Source organism: Eptatretus burgeri, chromosome 15 (genome assembly GCF_056783735.1).
Source record: "Eptatretus burgeri isolate ZD-2024b chromosome 15, Ebu_testis_v1, whole genome shotgun sequence".
Lineage (NCBI taxonomy): Eukaryota > Metazoa > Chordata > Myxini > Myxiniformes > Myxinidae > Eptatretus > Eptatretus burgeri.
Genome location: NC_140975.1, coordinates 6075085 through 6101321, shown reverse-complemented (window position 1 = coordinate 6101321; position 26237 = coordinate 6075085). Strand labels below are relative to the sequence as shown.

General features: G+C 44.1%; 1 protein-coding gene and 1 long non-coding RNA gene across 7 annotated transcripts in view; one reads left to right on the top strand and one right to left on the bottom strand.

Moving 5' to 3' along the window:
- The window catches only part of LOC147011402 (uncharacterized), a 189865-nt gene that overhangs the window by 7609 nt on the left and 156019 nt on the right, over nucleotides 1–26237 (top strand). The window lies entirely within an intron of this gene.
- Nucleotides 3277–26237, bottom strand: part of LOC147011405 (calcium homeostasis modulator protein 6-like) — a 61002-nt gene continuing 38041 nt past the window's right edge. For 2 of the 3 annotated variants that reach the window (XM_085857421.1, XM_085857424.1), the window contains 9 exons: nucleotides 21148–21232; nucleotides 19977–20088; nucleotides 16261–16347; nucleotides 13340–13387; nucleotides 13047–13094; nucleotides 12755–12802; nucleotides 4575–4622; nucleotides 4262–4309; nucleotides 3878–4016 (listed from right to left, as the gene is read on the bottom strand). In XM_085857421.1, coding sequence (XP_085713547.1) covers nucleotides 3950–4016; nucleotides 4262–4309; nucleotides 4575–4622; nucleotides 12755–12802; nucleotides 13047–13094; nucleotides 13340–13387; nucleotides 16261–16347; nucleotides 19977–20088; nucleotides 21148–21232 — 591 coding nt within the window. In that variant the 3' untranslated portion in view covers nucleotides 3878–3949. Of the gene's footprint in view, nucleotides 3411–3877; nucleotides 4017–4261; nucleotides 4310–4574; nucleotides 4623–12754; nucleotides 12803–13046; nucleotides 13095–13339; nucleotides 13388–16260; nucleotides 16348–19976; nucleotides 20089–21147; nucleotides 21233–26237 lie in introns of those variants that run through there. The other variant, XM_085857422.1, reaches the window with a different exon arrangement.

Here is a 26237-nt window from a genome sequence, read left to right as displayed (position 1 = left end):
TTATAAAAATCGCCATTTTCAAAATCTATCTAGTCTGCTATTCTACAAGATATTCGGCAACTGTTTATTGATTATGATAGTAAAAAATATTATCTTGTATCTAACCGGACAGATTTTTGAATTTCCTTCCCGTTTGATCGTCGCGTGATCTGGAAGATGGCCAAAAACGCCGATGCGATTCGCAAAGAAGGAAGGAAGGAGAAATGAAATATAAATATAAAACACATTTTTAGCCTTTTATATTTATACATTTTCCACCAAAGGTGCAAAAGTTTCAAAACCCGAAATGTAAACGTCAGCATTTATTTTCAAAATATTATTCCGTGCGCGTGCGCCAAAATGCCGAGTCATCTTTAACCAAACTGCGCAGTTCGAGCTGCGCAGTAGTCTTCGGTCATAACTGAACATTGAGAACTTGTGGTATTATAGAGATGACCGTCACCCCCACACGGGGGTAATTTTTTTCTTATTATTTTCATGACAGATCTTAACTGATGAGCCAAGCAGAATCAAGTCACGTGCTGCATACTTATTTATTGGTCTGTCTCTTAATTAACCACTCACCAGGTGCCATACACCACCATCGGGACAGATAGGATGAGTCAAGATACAAATGCGTTTTAAGCATATATGGAAACTTTGCACATATTTATAGAAGCAAGCAGGTAGATATAAAAAGCAATTCTGTGGAGAGGTAATGACATTCCCACTACTCCCCAACGTGTGCACACCCGCTCTTCATCCGAGACAAGGAAATGAGAGATATTGAGGTGAGAGAAAGGGAAGAAGATGGGAGCCGGTTGTGCCACATCGCACCTTGTGCCAGCTCGGCTGAGCTAACGCTGCCCAATAGCTTTGACACAATGTCTCTTTTTTGTCCTGGACTTCCCCGCCCCAGGGCTGGATTTACTCAGCTTGTCTCTGAACTGCCATGTTCACTGCGAACCCCGAGAAGGATGATGAGTGCAGCATGGATCCCGGACTATTGGATGAGAGTGCAAAGACACAAGACTGGACCCGAAGATGCACGATGCAAACTGGACCCGAAAATGAGCCAAAGACAAAGACGACTAGACTCTGAAGAAGATGAAACGAGCTCGTGTGTGCCCACTTATATTACGTCCTCCCCCCGGACGACCCCCCCCCCCCTTTCACTTATATCACGGGGGTGAGAGTTGCCCTTACCTTGACCATTTGTCATGTAGGAATCCCAATGTCTAGTGGCATCTTGAGATTGGGGTGTGTAGGATTTATTAGATCCCGGTTTTGGCACATGGTCAGGGGATAACGTGAGGGATGGAGAGATTGCTGTCAGCCTCACCCCAGTGAATCCTGTGCTGAAAGGTGCGAGAAATGGCTAAAGAGAAATGTGTTGAAGATGAAATTAACATATATGAGACATCTATCAAACACATTCACAATACATATCTGCTCACATGCAATTCAGTATAATTAACTGAACAAATACTATGAAAAAATTATCTTTGCATGAAAGATTGATTACACTGAACAACAAAAATTTTTTACTGGAGATGTGTAAAGTGATTTAGACTAATTTGGGTACGCTGATTTCAAAAATCATAACCGTTTTGCTGTATCCCATCAGGATTTTCAGTAACAAATATTCCCATTGCCTAGAAGTCAGGATTTCAATGAAATTTACAAAAATTCATTTATTCATTTATTTCATCATGAATGCTTCAAAATTATAGAAATTACAGAAAAAGTCCACTAGAATGGAATTAAAAATGCTTTAGGCATTTGGCTTTGCGTTTGTGCTGCTCTGTGTCAGTTTCACGATGCAGGAACCAGCAGAAATCGCCCATCATGTTCGGGTTGTGCCGCCCTTGGTAACGCGTCTCCATGAGTGAAATCTCTTGGTGGAATCGCTCGCCGTGCTCGTCCGAGACTGCTCCCAAGTTGTCAGGGAAGAAGTTCAGGTGCTGGTGTAGGAAATGGATTTTCAGGGACATCCTGGATCCAAGTTTCCTGAAGGACTCCAGCAGCTGCTGCACTATTTCTTCATAGTTGTCCGCGCGCTCGTTCCCCAAGAAGTTGTCCGTCACAGCTTTGAAGCTCCTCCACGCTGCCAGCTCTTTGGGGTTTAGAGTTGTCGGAAAAGTTTCGTCCTTCATAATCTGTCGGATTTGCGGTCCAACAAAGACACCAGCCTTGATCTTGGCCTTCGACAAGGTGTTGCCAAACTTTTCCTTGAGGTATAAAAACCCACGCCCATTCAGATCCATTGCCCGTACAAAACTTTTCATCAAGCCGAGCTTTATGTGGATTGGTGGAAGGAAAACCTTGGCTGGGTCGACAAGGGCGACATGCTTCACGTTGTGTCGACCAGGTACATGCTCTTTTCGCTCTTCCCAATCTTTCTTCGTCCAGTGATTCTTGTCGTCTCTGCTATCCCAGAGACAAAGGAAGCACATGTATTTCGTGTAGCCTGACTGCAGCCCTAACAAAAGCGCCACCACTTTCAAGTCTCCGCAGATGTGCCAGTTGAAGTCATTGTACTTGATGGAATCAAGCAGCTGCCGCATAGTCTCATAGGTCTCTGTCATGCCGAACGCGTGAGCCAGTGGGACTGATGGTTTCTCGTTGCCATTGTGGAGCAAAACAGCCTTCAAGCTGTTCTTCCCCGAGTCGATGAAGAGGCGCCAGTCTGCAGGATCGTGATCACACCCAAGTTCTTTCAACAGACCGTTGATGTCACTGCAGAATGTCATCGTGTCTTCCATCGCAAAGAACTCAGCCATGTCTCTGTGACGTGCTCTGAACAAGGATATCTTGGTGTTAGGTTCAAGTAGATTCCACTGCTGCAGCCTTGATCCAAGCAGCTCTGCCTTCGTCTTTGACAGCGAGAGATCTCTTACAAGATCATTTAAGTCTCCCTGGTTCAGAAGGTGTGATTCTTGAGTGTCGGGTTCAAAAGGTTCATCATCACCATCCTCTTCACCACTGCTTACAGCTATGTTCTGATCAGCTGGAGGTGTTGGAACGGGGTTCTCGTCATCATGAGGCACAGGTTTACGAGCAGAGACGCAGTCAGCGTACTTGATGTGACCTTTAGTCTTCTTGTTGAAGCCGGCGATGCTTGTGCAGCAGAAATAACAATCATCATGATGATTCTGCGGCTCACGCCATATCATGGGCACCGCAAATGGCATGCTCGCGCGCTTGCCCACCAACCACTGAGTCAAGGTTGTGTGGCAGCTTGTGCAGCAGATGTGTGGTGCCCAGCTCTGTTCTTGGTCCCCCACCTTACACCCGAAGTAGTGAAAGTAGGCGGCCTTCATTTTCACTGCTGTAGATATACTTCGCTGTTGATCTTTTTTCGTATACCGACCACAGACATAACAGAAGTTGTCAGGATGATTGGTACAGGAACGCCTACTCATCTTTATCTGAAAGAAAGAAATATAACACAAGTTAACAACAATTGTACGAAATAGACATGTTAAAGACATATGTAAATTTCATTGAAGTCCTGACTTCTAGGCAATGGGAATATTTCTGTTCCTGAAAATCCTGACGTGATACAGCAAAACGGTTATGATTTTTGAAATCAGCGTTCCCAAATTAGTCTTAATCACTTTACACATCTCCAGTAAAAAAAATTTTTTGAAATTTGTTGTTCAGTTATTTTACCTCCTCAAAGCCAAAACCATAACAATATTTTTGATAAAAATACATTTTTAAAAGTTATTGTCTTGATATTAAACTTGGAGAAAAGTCTAATTGAGGAATCATTACTGATTGGACAACCCTAGAACTAAGCAGGACATTAATGGTTGTGCAAAGCAGTCAAATTGCATCATCATGCTTGTATCACATCCCCTTAGTCTTCCCCTTAGTTTTTCCCTCGACCTCCCAGGTTTATAAGCTCCATCTCTTCAACATTTACATTCTGGTGTTCAAACAATGGTTGGAGTGTGCTGAAGGATCAAGCTCTTTTGTAAAGGTTCACTATGTTGTTCCACTCTTCATCGGTATCCTCTGAATCCTCATCACTAAAAGAAAAGGGAAACATTTTATCAGGTTAACTATCATGGGATAAGACTGCACAGTAAAATTATCTGTTAAAATCATAGAGTAGTAGAAGAGCAACCTTTGTTCTATATAATCTATCTTCAAATACTCCACCTTCACAACACCTTGTGGTGATAAATATGATTCCTGATCATGAGGTTGATATTGTTATTACAAAATGAGGTTAAACACTTTAACAGAACCTCTTCCAACACTATCTTCATACCCAGAGGAAAGTCGAAGGGCAGGTAAATCACTTGTTGCTCTCTCAACACTAAAAGAAAAAGGAAACATGTTGTTAGATTAATTAATTATCATGGGATAGGACTGCACAGTAAAACCGTTTGTTAAACCCATCGAGTTGGACAAGAGCTACCTTTGTTCGATATAACCCATCTTCAAATACTCCACCTTTACAATACCAGAACACCTTGCGGTGATAAATATCAGCAAAATAATCATGGGGTTGAAGTACATTATAGAGGTTACAGAATGAAATGAAACACTTTGACAGAACTCCTTCAAGACTATCTTCATACCCAAAGGATTGTGAAGCTTGAGGGTGACCCACTGCTGCAGACTGAACACTAAAAGGAAAGGGAAACATGTTTGTAGATTAACTAACATGGGATAAGACTGCACAGTAAAACTGTCTGTTAAAATCATTGAGTAATAGAAGAGCTACCTTTGTTCTATATAACCTATCTTCAAATACTCCACCTTTACAACACCTTGTGGTGATTAAATATCAGTATAAGGATCATGGGGTTGATATACATTATTCAGCTTGCAGAATGAAATGAAACACTTGTTTACAGAACATCTGACCTAATGTTAAACAGATGTTTACAGAACATCAACACTATCTTCATACCCAAAGGAATGTGAAGTGGGAAATAAATTCCTTCTTGCACCCATAGAACGAAAAGAAAAGGGAAACATGTTGTGAGATTAATTATCATTGGATAACACTACACAGCAATACACTCTGTTAAACCCATCAAGTAATGGAAGAGCTACCTTTGTTCTAAATAACTTATCTTCAGATACTCCAACTTTATAACACCGTGTGATCATAAATATGATTCCTGATCATTGGGTTGATGTTGATATTGTTACAAATCTGGAAGCCATGAGCACTCAACATACAGGTCCTATAGAACAGTTATATTGGTAAGGCCTAGGTCACATTTGCCACGGCGGCCATTAGCAATTATACGGCGGCCGCAGTATTTCCACGGTCACAAATGTAGCAGTCACATATGTTTTTATTTTTCGGGTAGCAGCACGGCGTATTTAGAAATCGTGGAGACTGAAAACGTGGGGGTGCCATACGGTCTTTGATTTGATGTCGCACGGTGACCTTAGGGCGTCGTTGCGGCAGCCATAGAATTTTCAAGCAGACGCAAGGTGCCCGCAAGGCGACCCCTAAGGCGAACGTGCAGCCAGACGGACGGTAACGAGTGGGTATATATACCAGTTCTTTTTTTTACTGAAATAAAATATACCAGTATATATAACTGAATGTACTATAACTACATACCGTGGTGCCCCCACAATCCAAACGCCCCATTGTTTGAACAAATTGGAATCCGAACAATTTTTTCCAGAAAATTTTGCCCTAAAAACCTAATACATTAAAAAAAACCAAACACAATGTGGCGTTCATGTTTGTTCACGTGTCTCCCCCACCTGTTCGAGCCGCATCTTCTTGCTTTGTTCATTCAGTTCGTACGTGAAAGTCCTCGTGAAAGCATCTCTCGTGTGTCGATCGATACTTTAGGCCTCAGTCACATTTGCTCTACGGCGAGGATATGGCGGCCGTACGCCCTCTGAATTTACAGAAACGTGTGGCGGCCGCAGAGAAACTGAGGTGGCCTCAGGGTGGCCCTACGCCGTATGGCTATATTTTACAGGTCGTCGGGTCGCCGTGGAATTATAACGCGGAGTTATAACTTTTTAAATTTCTACGTTCGCCGTAGAAATTCGACAAGCCAAAACAAAAGAACTGGTAAAAAAAATAAACATTAACCCATTCGATACCGTCCGTCTGGCCGCACGTTTGGCTTAGGGTCCCCCTGCGGTCGCCTTGCGGACACCTTGCGTCTGCCTTCAAAATTCTATGGCTGCCGCAGGAACGCCCAAAGGTCACCGTGCGACATCAAATCAAAGACCGTACAGCACACCCATGTTTTCGGTCTCCACAATTTATAAATACGCCGTGCGGCTACCCAAAAAATAACAAGGACAAATGTGTCCAAGAGCAGCGTCCAAAACCTAAAAGTTTTGTCGGCTAAAAAAAACAACAACAACAACAACTTCCGATATTTCGTCACGTGCCTTCATTAAGCCAATAGCGAAACCCGTCATAATGTATTTACGTATTTACGATGTATCGTGTATTTACGAAATATATAATGTATTTACGAAATTACAATACGATAAATGGAATAATCTTTAAAGAGTAACGTCAACTTTTCGAACCTTTAAAGCAAATGTCCGAATATATTTAAAAGTTCATGAGAGACGCTCTCAAAAGGCACCGTCAATGTGAGGATGTGTACATGTGCTCAGTATTTAAGGTGATCCGGATCTTGTATATACAAGAGCCGAGTCCGAGAGATTAAGGTTTTGTCTTCACAAGAAGAAGAAGAAGAAGAAGAAGAACAACAACAACAACAACGCCAAGCTCTCTATGAGCAGCGTTCGCTACGCGAGACGCTGCTAAAAACATATGTGACTGCCTCATTGTCTGACCGTGGAAATACTGCGGCCGCTTTATAATTGCTAGTGCCCGTACATTTTGTAGAACCTCCGGCCGCCGAGCCAAATGTGACAGGCCCTACCTCGTGTTTTCACCTTCATTTGAGATGTTTTTTTTAATCATCTTGTGTTTTAATTAATAACAAAAAAAGCAATCCGATCACGTGGTGTGACGGACTGTCAGGCAAGGATTGATTTTCACAGCAAAACCAGTTGTAATTTGGAATATCCAGGATTACGTCAGCCCAATGCGTTTGATGAAAGTGATTGTGGTTCTGCGGGCATCATGTTTGATGAGCTGCCCTGGGGGCAGTGCTCTCGCAGAGTGCGCGAGGGATCGGAACCCAGGCCGGAGCACGAGCCTGTGTGGACCTTTGGATGTGGTGATTGTACCAGTTTACATACAATACACTGCCACCGAAGGTCATTTACTCATCTTATTTTATCTTAAACATGGGGAATTTCAGTTTAAAGTGTCTTGAAAGTGGGTTTTCTTTGGGTCCACGAACGGATTAATTCACTCTATTATTTCTTATTGGGAAAATATTTTTGGAATCGGAACTTTTTGCAATCCGAACAGCCTCCTGGAAAGAATTAAATTGGGATTCTGGGGGCACCACGGTATAGGCAAACACCTACACTCCAATCTCTAGCGGTAGCGCACGGTGGACACACGGTCAACGCAGACTGCCACGGAGGCCGTACGTAGGTGCACGGCGGGCATAGGGGAACCGTGCGTCGACCCTGCGTTGCCCGCAGGTAGTCACACAGACCGCAAGGCCACCGTACGGCGACCATGGAAATAGTGCGGCTGCCGTAATTTTTTGGGGGTTGGGAAAATTCATTTTTCATTGAGAAGAGCTTACGGCAGCCGCACGAATAACACAAGCTCACCGTACGCCCTACGTACGGTCGACGTGGAACACATCTACGTCATAGCTTGGCTTGTCGAATTGCTACGGCGAACGTAGGAATGAAAAAAAGTTATAACTCCACGCTATAATTCCACGGCGACCCTACGGCCTGTAAAATATAGCCAAATGGCGTAGGGCCTCCCTGAGGCCAACTCAGTTTCTCTGCGGCCGCCGCACGTTTCTGTCAATTCAGAGGGCGTACGGCCGACGTATCCTTGCCGTAGAGCAAATGTGACCTAGGCCTAAGTACGTGTTTTTAGTTAGAGTCCCTCCCTTAGGGACGAGCGACATCACAATGATTGATGGGGAGACGTGTAAACTCGGACACGAGGGGGTGACGGAAAAATTAAAAGAGGTGACGGAGATGGAGAAATTGACAGTGACGGATATGCAGAAAATAAAGGAGACAAAGGAAGAAACTAATGAATGCGAGGGGACGATGGAAAATTCATGGAGACGCAGGAGACAAAGGAGGGAACACCAGAGACGCGGGAGATGGAACGAGTCGAGGAGAAACGACAAGAAATTGACGAACACACACACATAGAGTTGGTGAGGGACAATGGGGTTGAGCTTGGGGAATGTGTCGTGACCCGGTGCGAGCAGCAGGATAGCCTCCTTAAGGAACAAAGGGAGACGGTATGCTCCCTTGAAGCAGATCGCGACGAGGTGAGTCCGGTCAAGCCATACGAGGTTGAGCGGATGAGTGCTGTGAACGGGTGCACGCAGAGCTTGGGGGGTATGGAAACCCCGGGATTGCCTGTGGACTGTGGTAGCGCGAATCCCCGATGTGATTGTCCCGGAGAGTGTGGTGGAGTGTATGAATGGTACGAATGTGTCAAAAGGTGAGTATGGTACGAGTGTCATGGCGTGCGTGAGTAACATGGCGTGAATGGAAATGCACAGACCGATCCAGATGGGAGACGAGAGTGGCGGGCCTGGAAGGCCGCAAGGGGTTAATTTGGTTACCACACCGGGTTCTCGCGACTGCGTGTGCGAGGTCCATGGTGCATTTCGCATACAGCCTGCACGCGCGTGTCTTCGTGATCCGGCCCGGAAATGTTCCACGTTGGATACGAGCTGGCCACGTGGACGGCGAAAATATAGGCGTGTGTTGTGGGAATTTGGAACGGTGGGGTCCCCATGCGAGCGTGTGTGCGAGGCATCACATGCTGCGCGCCGCGTGTTCCGTTCGCGGAACGCCCGGGGCGAGTTCCCGGGACGACACGCTGTAGCGGGCCTGCATGGCAAGCCGTGCAGTTTCCGTGGGCGAGTGACGCCACTGGAGATTTCCCAGCGCAAGTTGCGGGTGAGCTGCACACTGCAGCTCGTGTGGGGAATCCCTCGGAAGCGAGCGCTGGTTGTGATGCGCAGGGCGACGACAAGCCCCCAAGTATCGTCCGATGGAAGGGATGAACGGGCAAGCCGTAAACCACTGCCTTGGTGGTGCAAAAAAAAAAGCCTTGTTCCAATTACACAGCCTAGTGTTTTGGCAAAGGAAGCACTAGTTGGTGGGAAGGGTTTAGCTTAGATAGACCGGCCTCATGGGGGCATGAACCATCCTCCATGGGGCCCATGGACTAATTAGTGGGAATTTAGGTTAGATTTAGAATGGGAAGTGGATTTTGGGGAGACATGGACAGACATGGAATGTGTAGTGGGGATGTAGCTTAGCTATGTAGATTAAATGGAACGTGCCTTAGTTTAAGGGACGACGAGGGAGCATGAGATAGTTAGGGGAACATAGGCAATGTGGAGTGGATTGAAAAATGAAAACTGTGTAATAAATGAATATCGATCAGCGGGCCCAAGTGTGTGAATGGAGTGAACGTGGAATGCATGGTGTGAATGACTGAGTGGGGGGAGGCGTGAATCCCACCCAAGTGACCCCGGGGGCAGTTTAATGTTAATTAGTGGGTTCGTTAAATTTACCAAAAGGGGGTCGTTTTGTTGTTGGTGTGGAAAGAAGGCTCAAAACCTGTTTTTTGTAGGGTGCAGGAGTCCATGGACCGGCTGGGAGCGTGGCTGTTGAAAGGTGAGTATTGATTAGAGGGCACCCCAGGCACCGGACCAGTCGGCCAGAGTAGGCCAAGGGACCGGGATAGTGTAGTGGGCACGGGCGACCCGCGGAACGGGACGTGTAGCGCCAAAATGCCACGTGGGCATCGGAGGGGGGGGGGTGGGCAATGCCGGGAAGGACAACCCCCCGTGTTCATTGGGAGCAGATAGGCTCAGAGACAGCCTCAAGGACCGGGGGTACCATGGTTAGAGTTTGGCAGAGGGGGAATCCCTGCCAAGTGAGCCACGCTGCCCAGCTATGAAATTGTGCAAGGGCACGAGTGAAAATTTGAGGGCTAGGCCCAAATTTATAATGGACACCAACACAGGTGACAGGAATCATGGTTTTTTAGAACCGATAGTTTAAAGTGTCAGGCGTTTTGAAAAGCCCCAGGGTAGTTTAAAGTTTATAAAGGTTAGGGTAGTTAGGAAATGTACCCCTTCACACCATCCATCCCTTCGCTCTCCGTAGGCCGCTGGACCCACCTTGAGAAAGATTGCTGAATTATGAGGAGGCCATTCTGAGGCTTTGTTGGGCCTCAAAACAGGATGCGAGCCTCTTCCTTATTCCCCTTCAAAAAGGATTTTAGGGGTTGGGAGTAGGTTAGGGTGACAGGATAGGTTAGCCGGACAAAGACGATGAAGGGGGTTAGGGAGACGGAATTATAAAAAGAAAAAAAAATAATAAAAAGGGGCTATATTTTGTTGTTTTGTGGTTGGACAGAGACAGGCAAAGGCGATAGGTTGGGGGAGACAGTAGGGTAGGTCCGAGCCCGTTTTCAGAGCGGCCGGCACCATCGCACTCCCTCCAGAACCTCACTGAACGAGACCAGAGGCCGGCCAGCCTGTTGTGCTACAGTTCCTCGTCCGCATTGCCTTGCCTTGCCATACCTCGTTTGCCTGCCTTTATCAGAACTCCATGCCTGCTACCCTATTTGCATTGCCCCTGTGTTCACCATCCCCATGTGCACCAGGATCATCCAGTGTTTTGCAAGGACTGCCCTGCAGGCAGTTACCCCATCCATTTTTTGTGTTTTGCATCTTCCATCCATTTCAAATGAGCCAGAGACTGCATTGAGCAGCCTGGCCACGTCTTTCTTCTTGCATAAAGGCCACTTCAAATGGCCTGTGGGACGGCGCATGGCCTGCCGTGTTAGGGTGAGTTGCCTCCAGCAGCTGGGGGTATGAAAGGAAGGTTCACTGAAACACTCAATTGGGACCTTTTGAGCAGGCCCTGAGGATGACTGACCTTCAGCTGCTGTGCACTCACCCACACACAAATGACTGACATTAATGTGCCTTCTTTCCCACGGATGGTTAGTGGGAACCACAGATGTAACCACAGATGGTTACTGGGCCATGGTTAGTGTAAATATTAGTTCAGGTAAAATTGTAAATAAGTTTAACCCACCTGTATGTCTGTCGTAGCGCCGGAAATTTATTTAAGATGTCCAAGAGTGTCCGTTAGTTGTGCAGCGCATTAGGTTATTTATTTTTGGGACATATTTAACAACAACAAAAAAAAAATGTCGCACGCAGGGATCCGTAGGTAAATGGTACAAGGGGAGAACTTACACATGCTGGTCACACAAAAATTTGACGACTCGGGACGAGTCTGTAAAAAGGGGAGGGGGTAGTGTTACGTTTGTGGAAATTCGCATTACACCATAAAGGGCCCTCAGGTGAGATGTTTCTGTAAGTACATGTGTGGTTAGCCCAACCCGTCAAAGACTACATGAGGCGGGAAGGTCCATGTCCTTCTGGGTGTGTGTGTGTGTCTGTCTGTCTGTCTGTCTGTGGGGCTGTCTGTAAGTCAAAATCGTTAAGTGCTTGCTCGTTGTGCATTGCATTTCCTTATAGTCAGATAACGCTGCTCCTTGCGTGCCCCCCCTTCTCCCCATTATAAATAAACCCATGTGTGAAATGTATCAGCTCGTTTTTGTGGTTCTTCTATTGGTTTAACGTGGTGCGTGTTGGGAGAAGTAAAGAAGGCCGTTGTTGCCGAAGTGGTGTGTATTTGGGACCAACGGAAGCTTGGTGACCATCCGCTCGGGTCATGCACGGGTCGAGCGCGCATACGGCTCGTCCCGTACGAGTGCCGTCGAGGGTGTGAATACTCGGTAGCTCGCCACGTGGGTCTATGTATTTTGAAGTTTGGCAAATAACCCTGTACCACGTGGTGGAATTATTGACGATTCGTCCGGTAAGGTCCGGTAAGGGACCCGTACCCTCGGAGTTTTCCGAAAGGTACGATCTAGATTCTGGGTGTTCGGTAGAGTCGACCCCACTGCTCCACCAAGTGGTCGTGCTCGCAGCCGATACCCGGCCCGCAACAATATTACAGAATGAGGTTAAACACTTTCGCAGAACCTCTTCAACACTATCTTCATACCCAAAGGAAGGTGGATGGGCAGGTAAATCACTTGTTTCTCTCTCAGCACAAAAAGAAAAAGGAATCATGTTGTTACATTAATTATCATGGGATAAGACTGCACAGTAAAACCGTCTGTTAAAATCACCAAGTAAGAGAAGAGCTACCTTTGTTCGATATAACCTATCTTCAAATACTCCACCTTCACAACACATTGTGGTGATAAACATCAGCATAAGAATCATGGGGTTGATATACATCATTCAGGTTACAGAATGAGAAACACTTTAACAGAACATCAACACTATCTTCATACCCAAAGGAATGTGAAGCAGGAAATAAATCCCTTCTTGCACCCATAGCACGAAAAGAAAAGGGAAACATGTTGTTAGATTAATTATAATTGGATATCACGACACAGTAATACACTCTGTTAAACCCATCGAGTAAGAGAAGAGCTACCTTTGTTCTATATAACCTATCTTCAAATACTCCACCTTTACAAACTTTGTGGTAATAAATATCAGCATAAGGATCATGGGGATGATATACATCATTCAGGTTACAGAATGAAATGAAACACTTTTGCAGAACATCAACACTATCTTTATACCCAAAGGAATGTGAAGCAGGAAATAAATCTCTTCTTGCACCCCTCGAACTAAAAGAAAAGGGAAACATGTTGTTAGATTAATTATCATTGGATAACAATACACAGTGATACTCTCTGTGAAACCCATCGAGGAATCGAAGAGAAACCTTTGTTCTATACAACCTATCTTCAAATACTCCAAATTCATAACACCCTGTGATAATAAATATGATTCCTGATCATGGGGTTGATGTTGATATTACAGAATGAGGTTGAACACTTTTACGGAACCTCTTCAACACTATCTTCATACCAAAAGGAAGGTAGATCGGCAGGTAAATCATGTGTTTCAGCCTCAACACTAAAAGAAAAGGGAAACATGTTGTTACATTAACTGTCATTGGATAAGACTGCACAATAAAACTGTCTGTTAAAATCATCGAGAAATAGAAGAACTACCTTTGTTCTCAATAACTTATCTTCAAATACTCCAACTTTATAACACCTTGTGGTGATAAATATGATTCCTGATCATGGGGTTGATGTTGATATTACAGAATGAGGTTAAACACTTTAACAGAACCTCTTCCAACACTATCGTCATACCCAGAGGAATGTGAAGCAGGAGAGCAAACATTTGCTGCAGGAATATCACTAAAAGGAAAAGGAAACATGTTAGTAGATAAACGATCATGGGATAAGACTGCACATTAAAACTGTCTGTTAAAATCATCATGAAATAGAAGAGCTACCTTTGTTCAAGATAACTTATCTTCAAATACTCCAACTTTACAACACCTTTTGGTGATAAATATGATTCCTGATCATGGGGTTGATGTTGATATTACAGAACGAGGTTAAACACTTTAACAGAACCTCTTCTAACACTATCTTCATACCCAGAGGAATGGGAAGCAAGACAGTAAACTTCTGCTGCAGGCATATCACGAAAAGGAAAGGGAAACATGTCAGTAGATTAACGATCATGGGATAAGACTGCACAGTAAAACTGTCTGTTAAAATCATCGAGAAATAGAAGAGCAACCTTTGTTCTAAATAACTTATCCTCAAATACTCCAACTTTACAACACCCTGTGGTGATAAATATGATTCCTGATCATGGGGTTGATGTTGATATTAAACACTTCAACAGAACCTCTTCCAAAACTATCTTCATACCAAAAGGAAGATGGAAGGGCAGGTAAATAATTTTAGCAGTTTCAGCACTATCATCATTCCCGAAGGAATGTGGAAGAGCAGGAAAATCACTTGTTGCTCTCTCAGCACGAAAAGAAAAAGGAAACATGTTCTTACATTAATTATTATGGGAAAAGGCTGCACAGTACAACTGTGTTAAACCCATCGAGAAATGGAAGAGCTACCTTTGTTCTAAATAACTTATCTTCAAATACTCCAACTTTATAACATCTTGTGGTGATAAATATAATTCCTGATCATGAGGTTGATATTGATATTACAGAATGAGGTTAAATGCTTTAACAGAACCTCTTCCAACACTATCGTCATACCCAGAGGAATGTGAAGCAGGAGAGCAAACTTTTGCTGCAGGAATATTACTAAAATGAAAGGGCAACATGTTAGTCGATTAACTATCATGGGATAAGACCACACATTAAAAATATCTTCTTTTTCATTATTTTGTTTTCTTTTTTTTTCAAATTTTTCTCTTAATTTCGTGGAAGGATCGAGCTCGAATCTGCTTTTGCACTTGTCTCTTCCTTGAACCGTCTTCGTATTGAAACCTTTACATTTTGAGTGCATTATGATCAATAAAATAACTCAAACGAACGTCTTTCTCAAGTCTTTGAAATATGGACCCACTTTATCAAAAAATGGAATTTTTCTGGATTTGAGAATTTCTGTGGATAACTCAACTAATAAGACTTGATGTGTGGTCGCGGTCAATGTGTGGTCGCATCTAATCAAGTGTTTTTCTCATGAACTACAAACATGAGCTGAGAGTGAAGAGACATGTTGTGGAGACCTGATTTAAGGGTTTAACCTCTTTTCATGCCTCGGTAGGGGACCACAGTGATCACCTGATTGATAATTGCCTCTGCCATACCAAAGGTGAAAAGAGGTTATGTTTTCATCTTTGTCTGTCTGTCTCTCTGTTACTTGGCAAAAATAAGTTTTTCACCAAGTATGTTGATGGGTAGCGTTTGTCTGTTTGTCACGATTTTTGGCTACAGTTTTCAAGTAATCGTTCAGAAATGTTAATTTTTTGTGTAAATTGGTGACCACCTAAGGACAGGACAGCAATGTATAATATTGGTGAAGATCTGAATCTGGATCCAGATACTGGAATTAATTATTTAAGTGAATGGTCATCATTGAGTCATAGGGCCAAAAACTATATATGGCACGATATCTCAAAAAGTTATGGATTGATTTGGCCAAAACTTGGGTGTGTGATCTGAATGAAGAAGTTCAATTTCGGTGAAAATTCGGATCCGTCTTTGAGAGTTATTTGATTTTTTTTAGTGATTCTTCACCATTGACAGATGGGGCTCTCTCTCTCTCTCTCTCTCTCTCTCTCTCTCTCTCTCTCTCTCTCTCTCTCTCTGTCTCTCTCTCTCTCTCTCTCTCTCTCTCTCTCTCTCTCTCTCTCTCTCTCTCTCTCTCTCTCTCTCTCTCTCTCTCTCTCTCTCTCTCTCTCTCTCTCTCTCTCTCTCTCTCTCTCTCTCTCTCTCTCTCTCTCTCTCTCTCTCTCTCTCTCTCTCTCTCTCTCTCTCTCTCTCTCTCTCTCTCTCTCTCTCTCTGGCTGCTGGTTGCATCATTGGTTTGGACGTGGTTATGCCGCTGATGCAGTGTGTCCCCCTTACCAGTACACTGGTGCTCATTTTGCTGACCTCGGAAGGTTGACAGGCTGAGTCAACATCCTGGTGTATATTAATTCAGTGGCCCAATGTGGCTTGAACTCAGGACCCTAGGATCCCAAGCCACCACCCTAACCACTAAGCTAACACCAGGCATCTAAATGGGGCTAAAAACGATATTGCATGATATCCCAAAAAGTTGTGGACTTATTTGGATGAAACTTGGTGGACATATTGGGTGCATGATGACCAATTAAATCGGTTCTGGCGAAGATCCGATTCCGAGAATTTTTCAAGTGATTCTTCCCTATTCAGCGATAGGGCCAAAAACGATATAAAGCACAACTGGAGCGGTACCTGTGCTTTGCATGGAAAGGGCTGAACAGCCAGTTCGTGAAGGACTTGGGCAAAAAAAAGTCAAAAACAGCGAATGTCACCGTTGGAACCCCTCACATAATTTTCCCAATCTGCTTCAAACTCAACCTCTACAGTTTCATTCAAACAGCATCATTGCAATCGCAAATTAATACTATTCCATAAATATAAAAAAATACAATATTACAAACACGTGAGGGAAACGAGGAGAAACGGCATTGTGACATCACACGTGGATGGGTAGCAGCCTTGTACGGATCAAAACTCAAAATCATAATTGTATTGAGGTATTTATGAAAATATTCCACCCACTTTCGGACACTGGTCATGACACGACAACGTTCCATAAGAGGTATGGCAGCATAATCCCCAAGATGTTTGGCTGGGCGATCCTGAACCCTGAGGGAGTAGATTGGGGAGGGACAATCACACAGGCAGACACTCTTGCTTTATAATATAGATATCTCAAAATGTTATGGATGGATTCTGATGAAACTTGTACACGTATGGAGGGCCATGAGGAAGAATTGATTCAATTTTGGTGAAGATCCAAATCCGAGAATTTTTCAAGTGATTCTTCACCATTGAGAGACAGGGCCAAAAACGAGACACAGCAGGATGTTTCAAAAATGTATTGCGCCTGATGTGTTCTACTGGATCAGGCATTGCGTGGAGGAGGTATGCACTATACCAAGTACCCTTATCGTTGTAAAAGTGTTGTGTGATGTAACAACTCCCAAGTATCTCTCCCTGGTTACTCCCTCCTCCAGTTTGACAGACCTGAGCCTCGTCCTGGTGGAGGAGTTGCTCTCTTCATCAAAGACTCTATTCCTCACTCCCCCACACCCCCAGGAATACCTCTGGATCCAGCTTCCCTCCACTCCCACCTCATGTTGATATGTGTACTGTTCCATCCACCAAACAGTGATGCCTCCATTTACACATCACTATCCGAAAATATGGACCAACTTCTATCTTCTCATCCAAACTCTCTCTTCCTCATATGTGGTGACTTCAATTGTCATTATGCCAGTTGGCTGCATGTGGGTACCTCTCTCACCTGTCATGGCACCTCAGCAAAAGCTTTGTGCGACTCATTGGGACTGATTCAATCGGTCAATTTCCTGACCTGGATCTCAACCAATGGTACTCCATCTCTTCTGCATCTTATTTTGACAAATTTCCCTGATAATATCTACTGCTCTTCCCTGCTCCAATCGGTTCTTCTGACCACGTTCTTGTCAAAGTGGACATATCTCTGGCTATTATCAGAGATCCACCTCACCGCCGTCGAGTCTGGCATTTCACGCAAGCCAACTGGCAGGGTCTCCAAGCAGCCATCAAACTTATAGACTGGTCTCTTATTGCTACTTTCTCCAGCATCAACTCATCCTGGGAATTCTTTCAAATAAACTTGCTCTCCCTCATGCACAGATTTATCCTCTCTAGTCTTCAGTTGTCCTACCCTTCCTCCTACCCATGGTTCACTGAAGCTTGTGGTGAGGCAGTTGTCCTAAAACAACTTGCTTTGCCTCATCGAAAGAAAACCCAAAAGAGGGTAATCTTTCCTTCTTTTGAATTCCTTCCATAAACCTCAGAACAAGTGTGTATCTACCCTCAGGAGAGAAAGAAAACAACATCCTTCTAAGTTCAAGTCTGAACTCTCAAACCTCTCTCCCTCCTCAAAATCCTGGTCACGTCTAATCAAATCTGTTTCTGGTGTATGTTCCTCTGGTGTATGAACAGCCAGTTCGTGACGGAATTAAGCAAAAAAAATGTCAAAAACCGCGAATGTCACCGTTGGAACCCCTCACATAATTTCCCCAATTTTTCCCCAATTTCCCCAATACCCAATCACATAATCCCAGCCCTTACCTCAAATGGCTACACTGCTGATACCACACGTGAAAAGGCTGAATGCCTAAACTCGGTGTTTGCATCGAAATCTTGTGTCCAAAACCCATCGCTTTCTCTACCCACCTGACCCAGTCGCACCCAACTGTCCCTGGACTCTGTGTCCTTTTCTCCTGACAAGGTGGAGAGCTTGCTGTCAAACCTCGACTCAGATTTTGCAACCGGTCCAGATGGCATCAGCCCACGTGTCCCAAATACCTGCTCCTCTGCTCTTGCTCACCCTCTCTCTGTTCTATTCACCATCTCATTTGCTCAAGGTCATCTGCCATCTGCTTAGAAATCAGTAAACATCACTGCCTGCATATAAAATGTGCAAAAACAGATCCCTGCAACTACAGACCAATCAGCCTTCTCCCAATCATCAGCAAAGTTATGGAATCCATCCTCGCTTCAGACATTAAATCCTTCCTCTTCTCCAATGGCTTGATTTCCGATATTCAATTTGGTTTCGGACCAGGTCACTCTACCCTGGATATGCTGCTTCTGCTCTCCCAACAATGGATGGAAGCCCTCAATGCCGGACATGAAATCCGAGCCATATCCCTGGACATATCACGTGCTTTTGAAACAGTCTGGCACCTTGGCCTGCTCAACAAACTCTCTTCCTATGGTATCCAAGTCCATCTTCACTTCAAGTACATTGGCTCGCAGACTTCCTCTCCTGTCGCAGTCAACGTGTGGCCCTAAATGGAGTTCTTTCATCCCCTCTTCCTGTCCTGGCTGGAGTTCCACAACGTAGCGTTCTGGGCCCTGTTCTTTTTTTTGGTTTTCATCAATGATCTCTCCGACTCTGGAAAATCCTCTTTATCTCTTTGATGTCGACTCCACCCTCTGTTGTACCATCTGTCATCCCTCAGACCGGCAAGCAGCAGCTTAATCCCTCACTGCAGATCTGGGTAAAATCACAAACTGGTTCAACACGTGGAACATGTCTTTCAATTTGGACAAATCTCACACTCTCACCATGTCTCTAAGAAAGGACCATTTGGAACCCCCTCCCATCCACTTTTTCAACAATCCTCTGGAAGAAGCCCTTTCTTTCAAGCTTCTGGGTCTCACTATCTGCCATGATCTTTCCTGGGAAAGCCACATTTCCAACCTGACCTCCAAAGCCAGTCACCGACTGGGAATCCTCCGTCATGCAAAGTCCTTCCTCGGCCCACCTGAGCTCCTGACCACACACAAAGCTTTCATCAATAGCCTGATGGAGTACTGCTCTCCCCTTTGGGCTGGTACTCCTGCCTCCCACATTTCTCCGCTTCAAGCTGTGGAAACCAAGGCATTTCAGATCAGTGGCATCTCCCACGATGAGGCTGAGTCTTTGGGCCTCTCATTCTCTCACCGCAGGCAGGTCAGTGGTCTTTCTGTCTTCTACCGTCTCTTCTCCGCTCCCCCCGCCCCGCTGTTTCTGCGATTTGTCCCCACCATATTTCCGCAGGGCGTTTAAGGTCCGCCATCAACCTCTTTCTGGTAAAACTACCAAAATCACGAATCACTGCTCACCTTCACTCTTTCATTCCTCTTTTTTCCCACCTTTGGAATGAACTCCCTCACTCTGTTCAATCCCATTCTTCCCTCCAGGCCTTCAAAACAGCTGTTCACCACCACCTCTTATCATCCCCTTTCCAAATCCTCAATCTTTTCTACCCCCGTGAATCCATCCCAAGCCCACCTCCTTCAAATTCCCTGCTTTTCTTCCTGAAAGTTCCTGTAATGTCCATCTTGTATTCCCCATGTTTCCCACCCCAATCCCTCTCCCTTCCACATATCTCCTAATGTCTCTGCTCCCCACTGTTTTCTACTTCCCTCTCCCGCCCCTCTTGTCTCATGCCCCCCTTTGTTGTGCATTGTGTGTTTGCTCTCATACGAGCCTCGACAAGGTATACAAAAAATAAATACAAACAAACAAAAAACTCTCCGTCAATTGATCTCTGGGAAGCCTCTCAAGGTTTATGTAACAAAATTATTTCAGGCATTCTCCTGATGTTGAGAGCAAAAACTTCATTTTCAAACTTTCTTACAGCCTGGAAAGAGTGCTCTGATTCCAGTCATTTCTTACACGTTATATGAACTGCCTCAAACCTCGATGAAGTTTGATGACAAACTCTGTTCACCTTTTCTTTTTCAATTTCTTTTTAAGGTCGGAGATGGCCTTTTTTTTCTTGCATTTGTAGAATTCGTCATTGAGGGCGTCATATGCAGCATCCATGTACTTCTTGTTGATCACTAACCACGGGGAGAAACAAGAAAAAGCACACAGGTTATGGTCATTTTGCTCCACACATAAACACTGCACCACAATCCCAACTTTCTTGCCCTTCTCATCAATTTGAACCAAAGAGAGAACATGAAACTTTTTATACAAATATAACATTGTTTCCTTCCATACTCTATTCTTACATACTCTTCCAAAACACCTTCCATACTCTATTCAATCTCATTCTTCCCTCCAGGTCATCAAGACAGCTGTTGATCACCACCATCTCAAGTAAGCTCGATAGGATAGACAGCTTCGAGGCGAATATGCGTACATCTAAAGTCCAGGTCATCCTGTCAGCCCCCAGCATTATTTCACATTAATTACTGAAGATAGTTTCAATAATTTCACCCTTCCTTTACCTCTCAGCTCTGAGCTCTCTGCTCAATCATTGGTTGTTCCTCTTTGGATTCAAATTCTTTTGAAACTTGTGCCGGTGCAATATCTGTTGGGGGTGCTGCATTTTGAAGCATGCTGTTCTTTTGATGGTGATGTAAAACCAGGTGTGCTGTCTAAATTTACATTATGGACGTTAAAGATCTCATGGTATCTCTTTAAAATGTCGACCTTGGTGAGGTGATGGATGATCCTGACTCTCTGATGATGTGTGTAGGTTTATCCATCAAATTTATCAACGCGGACCCTCCCCGTTTGCAAAGTAAATGTAAATTAACTTTTGTTTTTTAACAAGTTATAAATTGCGATCACACATGACCGTGGTACATTATCAAAGGTTTCCATTTTTAAAAGATACCATTGGATGTCTTTATATTCACATACATAGAAATAGGTGAGCTGCCTTTACATTTTCTTGATATGATGGGATACTCCATTACTCAGCATCTTCTCCGAATAGTAGGCTACATCATATAACGGAAGATCTATTCAGATTCAATCATGCCAGGCATCATCCAACCAAGAAGCAGACAGCAAGGGTGGAGAGCAGCCATAATTGATCAATCCATCCTCCATGTATAACCAAATGAGGTTCCAAGACAAATATAGCTGTAGATGAGACAAATACAGACCAATGTTTGCGTCCACACAGCGGTTGCAGAATATACTCAGAACCAAGAAAGTAATGGCTCCGGCCATGAATATCCAACCGATCATCTGCAGGAATCATGGAAATTCACAGAAAGTTTAACGAACACACACGAATAATTAAATATCAAGTTTCAATTGGAAACATAATTGTGAATACCAGAGAAGCACAAACAAGTCAAAGATGTTTTTTCTTCTTCAGAATTTTTTTTAGAAAACGTTGATAAATTGAATGTTCAGCTACAGAAGGCCTTTAATGGGACTATCAAAGTCAGGTTAAATAGTATTCAACGAAAGGTAAGCCCAGGTAAATGTTTAACACATTGCCTATATTTCTTGATAAGTAATCTAAGGTAACATCCATTTGTTACATTAACTTTTTTACATTAACATTTACACATTTAATGTTACATTAACTACATTAACATTAACTTTATTCAGCAGAGTGGACAGTGATAGAACTAGGGGCCATAGCCTGAGAGTAAAGAAGAGGAGAGTTAAGACGGTAGTAAGGAAGGGAACTTTCACTCAGAGAGTCGTTAATGGATGGAATGGTCTCCCTGGAAAGGTCATGGCAGCAGAAACAGAAGATAAGTTTAAATTAGAATTAGATAGGTACCTGGAAGTTATGTAGATAGAGGGGTATGGGGGTGTTGATAAGACTTTTCAGTAGTTTGAGCATTGATGGGTGATTGTGTGCATGTGTACGGAGTGCTGTTGGTGTGGGTCTCGTCAAGGGGGTTTGTGTAGTTGATGTGTGTTTTTAACCAAGCCCATGCCCCCTCCCCTGAGGGAAAGAAAAAAAAAATACAAAGACAAAAAAAACAAACAAATAAACAAGCAGTCATAGACTGGTACTTACGAAATCGTCAACTTGACCTCTGACCTTGTCTATAAAAGCTGTCTCTAGAGAAGGTAGCAACGCAAACCAGAAGTATCTACGATGATTCTGCACCAAACCATCAAAAATCGAATGTTTGACCTCACTGTGACCTTGACCTTTGACCGATTTTGACCAAAATCTAATCAGCGCTAGCCATCACCCTCCTGAATCATGTGGTGTAATTTGACATTGGTAGCTTCTTCCATTCTCGAGTTACCGTGGATTAACGTAACGTAAAGGTCACACTCGACGCCCCCCCTCCCAACTCGAAAGGACGCCGGGGCGAGCGCGATGACGTCAGCGTGCACACGCAAAACCTTTACGTAACTCAACGACGCGTCTGCTCGAGCGCACTGTGCCATGTGACGAGCCGTGACGCGGCGGGTGAAATATTTTTATACAATCTTAAAACGCCTCCAAAACATCCGATTTTTACCAGAATTTCGATAAACGAGTGTTAAGCGTCCTAAGCGATCGCAAAAACCGAAGACAAAATTAAAATCGAAGTTAAAATGAACTCGTAACGTCGACCGAAGCAAAAATACTCCATTTCTCCACAGGAATTTACGGAATTATTGAATATTATTTCATAACACTGGAATTTTTAAACAGCCATAACTCGACGAATTGACACAAATTCCGCCGAACTTACCTCGATCTTCCAAACCCACGCTCCGTCAACAATACCTGTGGTAACTTTTCTCGAGTTATTATGTTTTGGATGTTTGACCTCACTGTGACCTTGACCTTTGACCGATTTTGACCAAAATCTAATCAGCGCTAGCCATCACCCTCCTGAATCACGTGGTGTAATTTGACATTAGTAGCTTCTTCCGTTCTCGAGTTATCATGCCTACAAACAAACACACAAACAGAGGACAGAAGTGATTAATATACTTACGAAATCGAAAAATCGAAAGATTTCGTAAGTAAAAATTAATTTAAAACTTTTTTGCATTTTCTTGCTTGGATCTTGTGTAGATAAATTAGTGAGTGTAGTGTTATAAATAAATTAGTGTAGTTATAACACACCTGTGTTAGATGTCCTTGTAAATCCTTGGAAACTTTGGGACTTGTGGGGGTGGAGTTGCGTGTGGAGGGAGAGGTTGACAAAAGTGAAATAAAATAAATTGTGAAAAGGATGAGAGGAGAGGATGGAGGTGCGTTGAGAGAAGAGCACGAAGCTTCGGAGGATTATGTTGAGTATGTTGAGCTGAGTTGACTATCTTATCATATATTGAGTTGATTAAATTCTGTGCATGATGAGAGTTTGTTTCACACGAGTATGCAAGTACACCATTTATCTATCTATAATTCCAGCAATCTGTGTGTGTGAGTGTGTGAGTGTGTGAGTGTGAGTGTGAGTGTGTGTGTGTGTGTGAGTGTGAGTGTGAGTGTGAGTGTGTGTGTGTGTGTGTGTGTGTGTGTGTGTGTGTGTGTGTGTGTGTGTGTGTGTGTGTGTGTGTGTGTGTGTGTGTGTGTAACTGCTGTTTCTCGACAACCACTGGTCCAATCTAATTGAAACTTGCCAGGTATATTGCTGGTGACCTGAGGATGTGCCTTTTCAAGGTTTGATATCAATCAGACAAGTGATTCCCAAGTTATGGCCATTTATTTATCAACCAATGACAGGACACGTTGCTGCGTAGGCGTGGCCGATGGGGAAAGGCATTCTCAACTGCGTTCCCCATTACGGGTTACAACGTACGGACTTCCGGATAATGATGACTTCGTGTATTCTAATAATTTCTCGATTACTTATGCGCATTTATAGATAAACACAATGCCCCAAGTTATGATCGTTTTCATATTAGACGGTGTATAAATTTTGGTCACAGAGTGAGCTGGTATGCTCCGAAGCAGGAAGTAAAAAAAAATTTAAAGTACGTTTTTTTTTTTCCCCCTCTCTTTGTGTTTTGCCTTGTGATGACATTGCGAAAAGGCAAAATACGTTGGCGCTAATTGAATAATTGGCCATTAAAACTAAATTGAGAATAATCATAACTGCAATATGCGAACTTCTGGACAGTGAGGACTTAACTTCCGGACTTCCGTATCGTGACGAGTACTGTATTCTTTCTCGATTTTTTCTCCATTTATCGACTTACTGTATTCTTTCTTTCTCGATTTCTGTACTCTCTCGATTTTCTTAAACACAATGCCCCAATCCAGTCAGTGACGATTACTGTATTCTTTCTCGATTTTTTTCTTTATTTATCTTCTTCTTCTTCCTCTTTCGGCTTGCTCCGTTAGGGGTCGCCACAGCGGATCAACCGTCTCCATTTCGCTCTATCCTCCATATCTTCCATTGACACTCCAACCACCCGCATGTCCGCCCTCACCGTATCCATGAACCTCTTCTTTGGCCTTCCTCTTCTCCTCCTGCCTGGCGGCTCCATCTTCAACATCCTTCTCCCGATATACTCCGCTTCCCTCCTGTGCACATGTCCAAACCATCTCAATCTCGCCTCTCTCACTTTGTCTCCAAACCGTCCTACCTGCGCTATCCCTCTAATATACTCATTTCTTATCCCATCCATCCTCGTCACTCCCAACGAGAATCGCAGCATCTTTAACTCTGCCACCTCCAGCTCTGCTTCCTGTCTTTTTGTTAGCGCCACCGCCTCCAAACCATACAACATAGCTGGTCTCACTACCGTCTTATATACTTTTCCCTTCACTCTTGCAGCTACCCTTCTGTCACAAATCACTCCTGCAACTCTTCTCCACCCACTCCATCCTGCCTGCACTCTCTTTTTCACTTCTCTCCCACACTCTCCGTTACTTTGGACAGTTGATCCCAAGTATTTAAACCAATCCACCTTCCCCACCTCAACTCCTTTCAACCGCACCATACCACCACCCTCCCTCTCATTTACGCACATGTACTCCGTCTTACTCCGACTGACTATCATTCCCCTTCTCTCCAGTGCGTACCTCCACCTCTCGAGGCTCGCCTCAGCCTGCTCCCGACTCTCCCTACAGATCATGATGTCATCCGCGAACATCATAGTCCATGGGGACTCCAGTCTGATCTGGTCAGTCAACCTGTCCATCACCATTGCAAACAGGAAAGGGCTTAGAGTCGATCCTTGGTGCAATCCCACTTTTACCTTCCAACCAGTCCGTCATTCCTACCGCACACCTCACCGCTGTCACACTGTCCTCATACATCTCCTGCACGATCCTCACATTCTTCTCCACCACTCCCGACTTCCTCATACAATGCCACAACTCTCTTGGCACCCTATCATAAGCTTTCTCTAAATCCACAAACACACAATGTAACTCCTTCTGGCCTTCCCTGTACTTCTCCATCAACATTCTCAAAGCAAACATCGCATCAGTGGTGCTCTTTCCTGGCATAAACCCATATTGCTGCTCACAGATCGTCACCTCTCCTCTCAACCGAGCTTCCACTACTCTTTCCCACAACTTCATGGTGTGGCTTAACAACTTTATCCCTCTGTACTGTAATTTCCACATCTATGCACATCACCCTTATTCTTGAAAATCGGAACCAGTACACTTAATCTCCACTCCTCCAGCATCCTCTCACTTTCCATGACTTTATTAAACAATCTGGTTAACAACCCCACTGCCATCTCTTCGAAGCACTTCCATGCCTCCACTGGTATACCATCTGGGCCAACCGCCTTTCCACTTTTCATCCTCTTCATAGCAGTCCTCACTTCATCCTTTCTGATCCACCCCACTTCCAGATTCACTATCTCCACCTCTTCCAACCTTCTCTCTCTCATTTTCTTCATTCATCAGCTCCTCAAAGTACTCCATCCACCTTCTCAACACACTCTCCTCGCTCGTCAGCACATTCCCATTTGCGTCCTTTATCACCCGAACCTGCAGCACATCCTTCCCAGCTTGGTCCCTCTGTCTTGCCAATCTGTATAAATCCTTTTCCCCTTCTTTTGTATCTAACTTCTCATACAGCTCGTCATATGCCTTTTCCTTGGCCTTTGCCACCTCTCTATTTGCCTTTTGCCGCCACTCCTTGTACTCCTGCCGACTTTCTTCATCTCTCTGACTATCCCACTTCTTTTTCGCCAACCCCTTATTCCTTATACTTTCCTGTACTTCCTCGTTCCACCACCAAGTCTCCTTATCTTCCTTCCTCTGTTCAGATGTCACACCAAGTACCTTCCTAGCTATCTCCCTCACCACTTCTGCTGT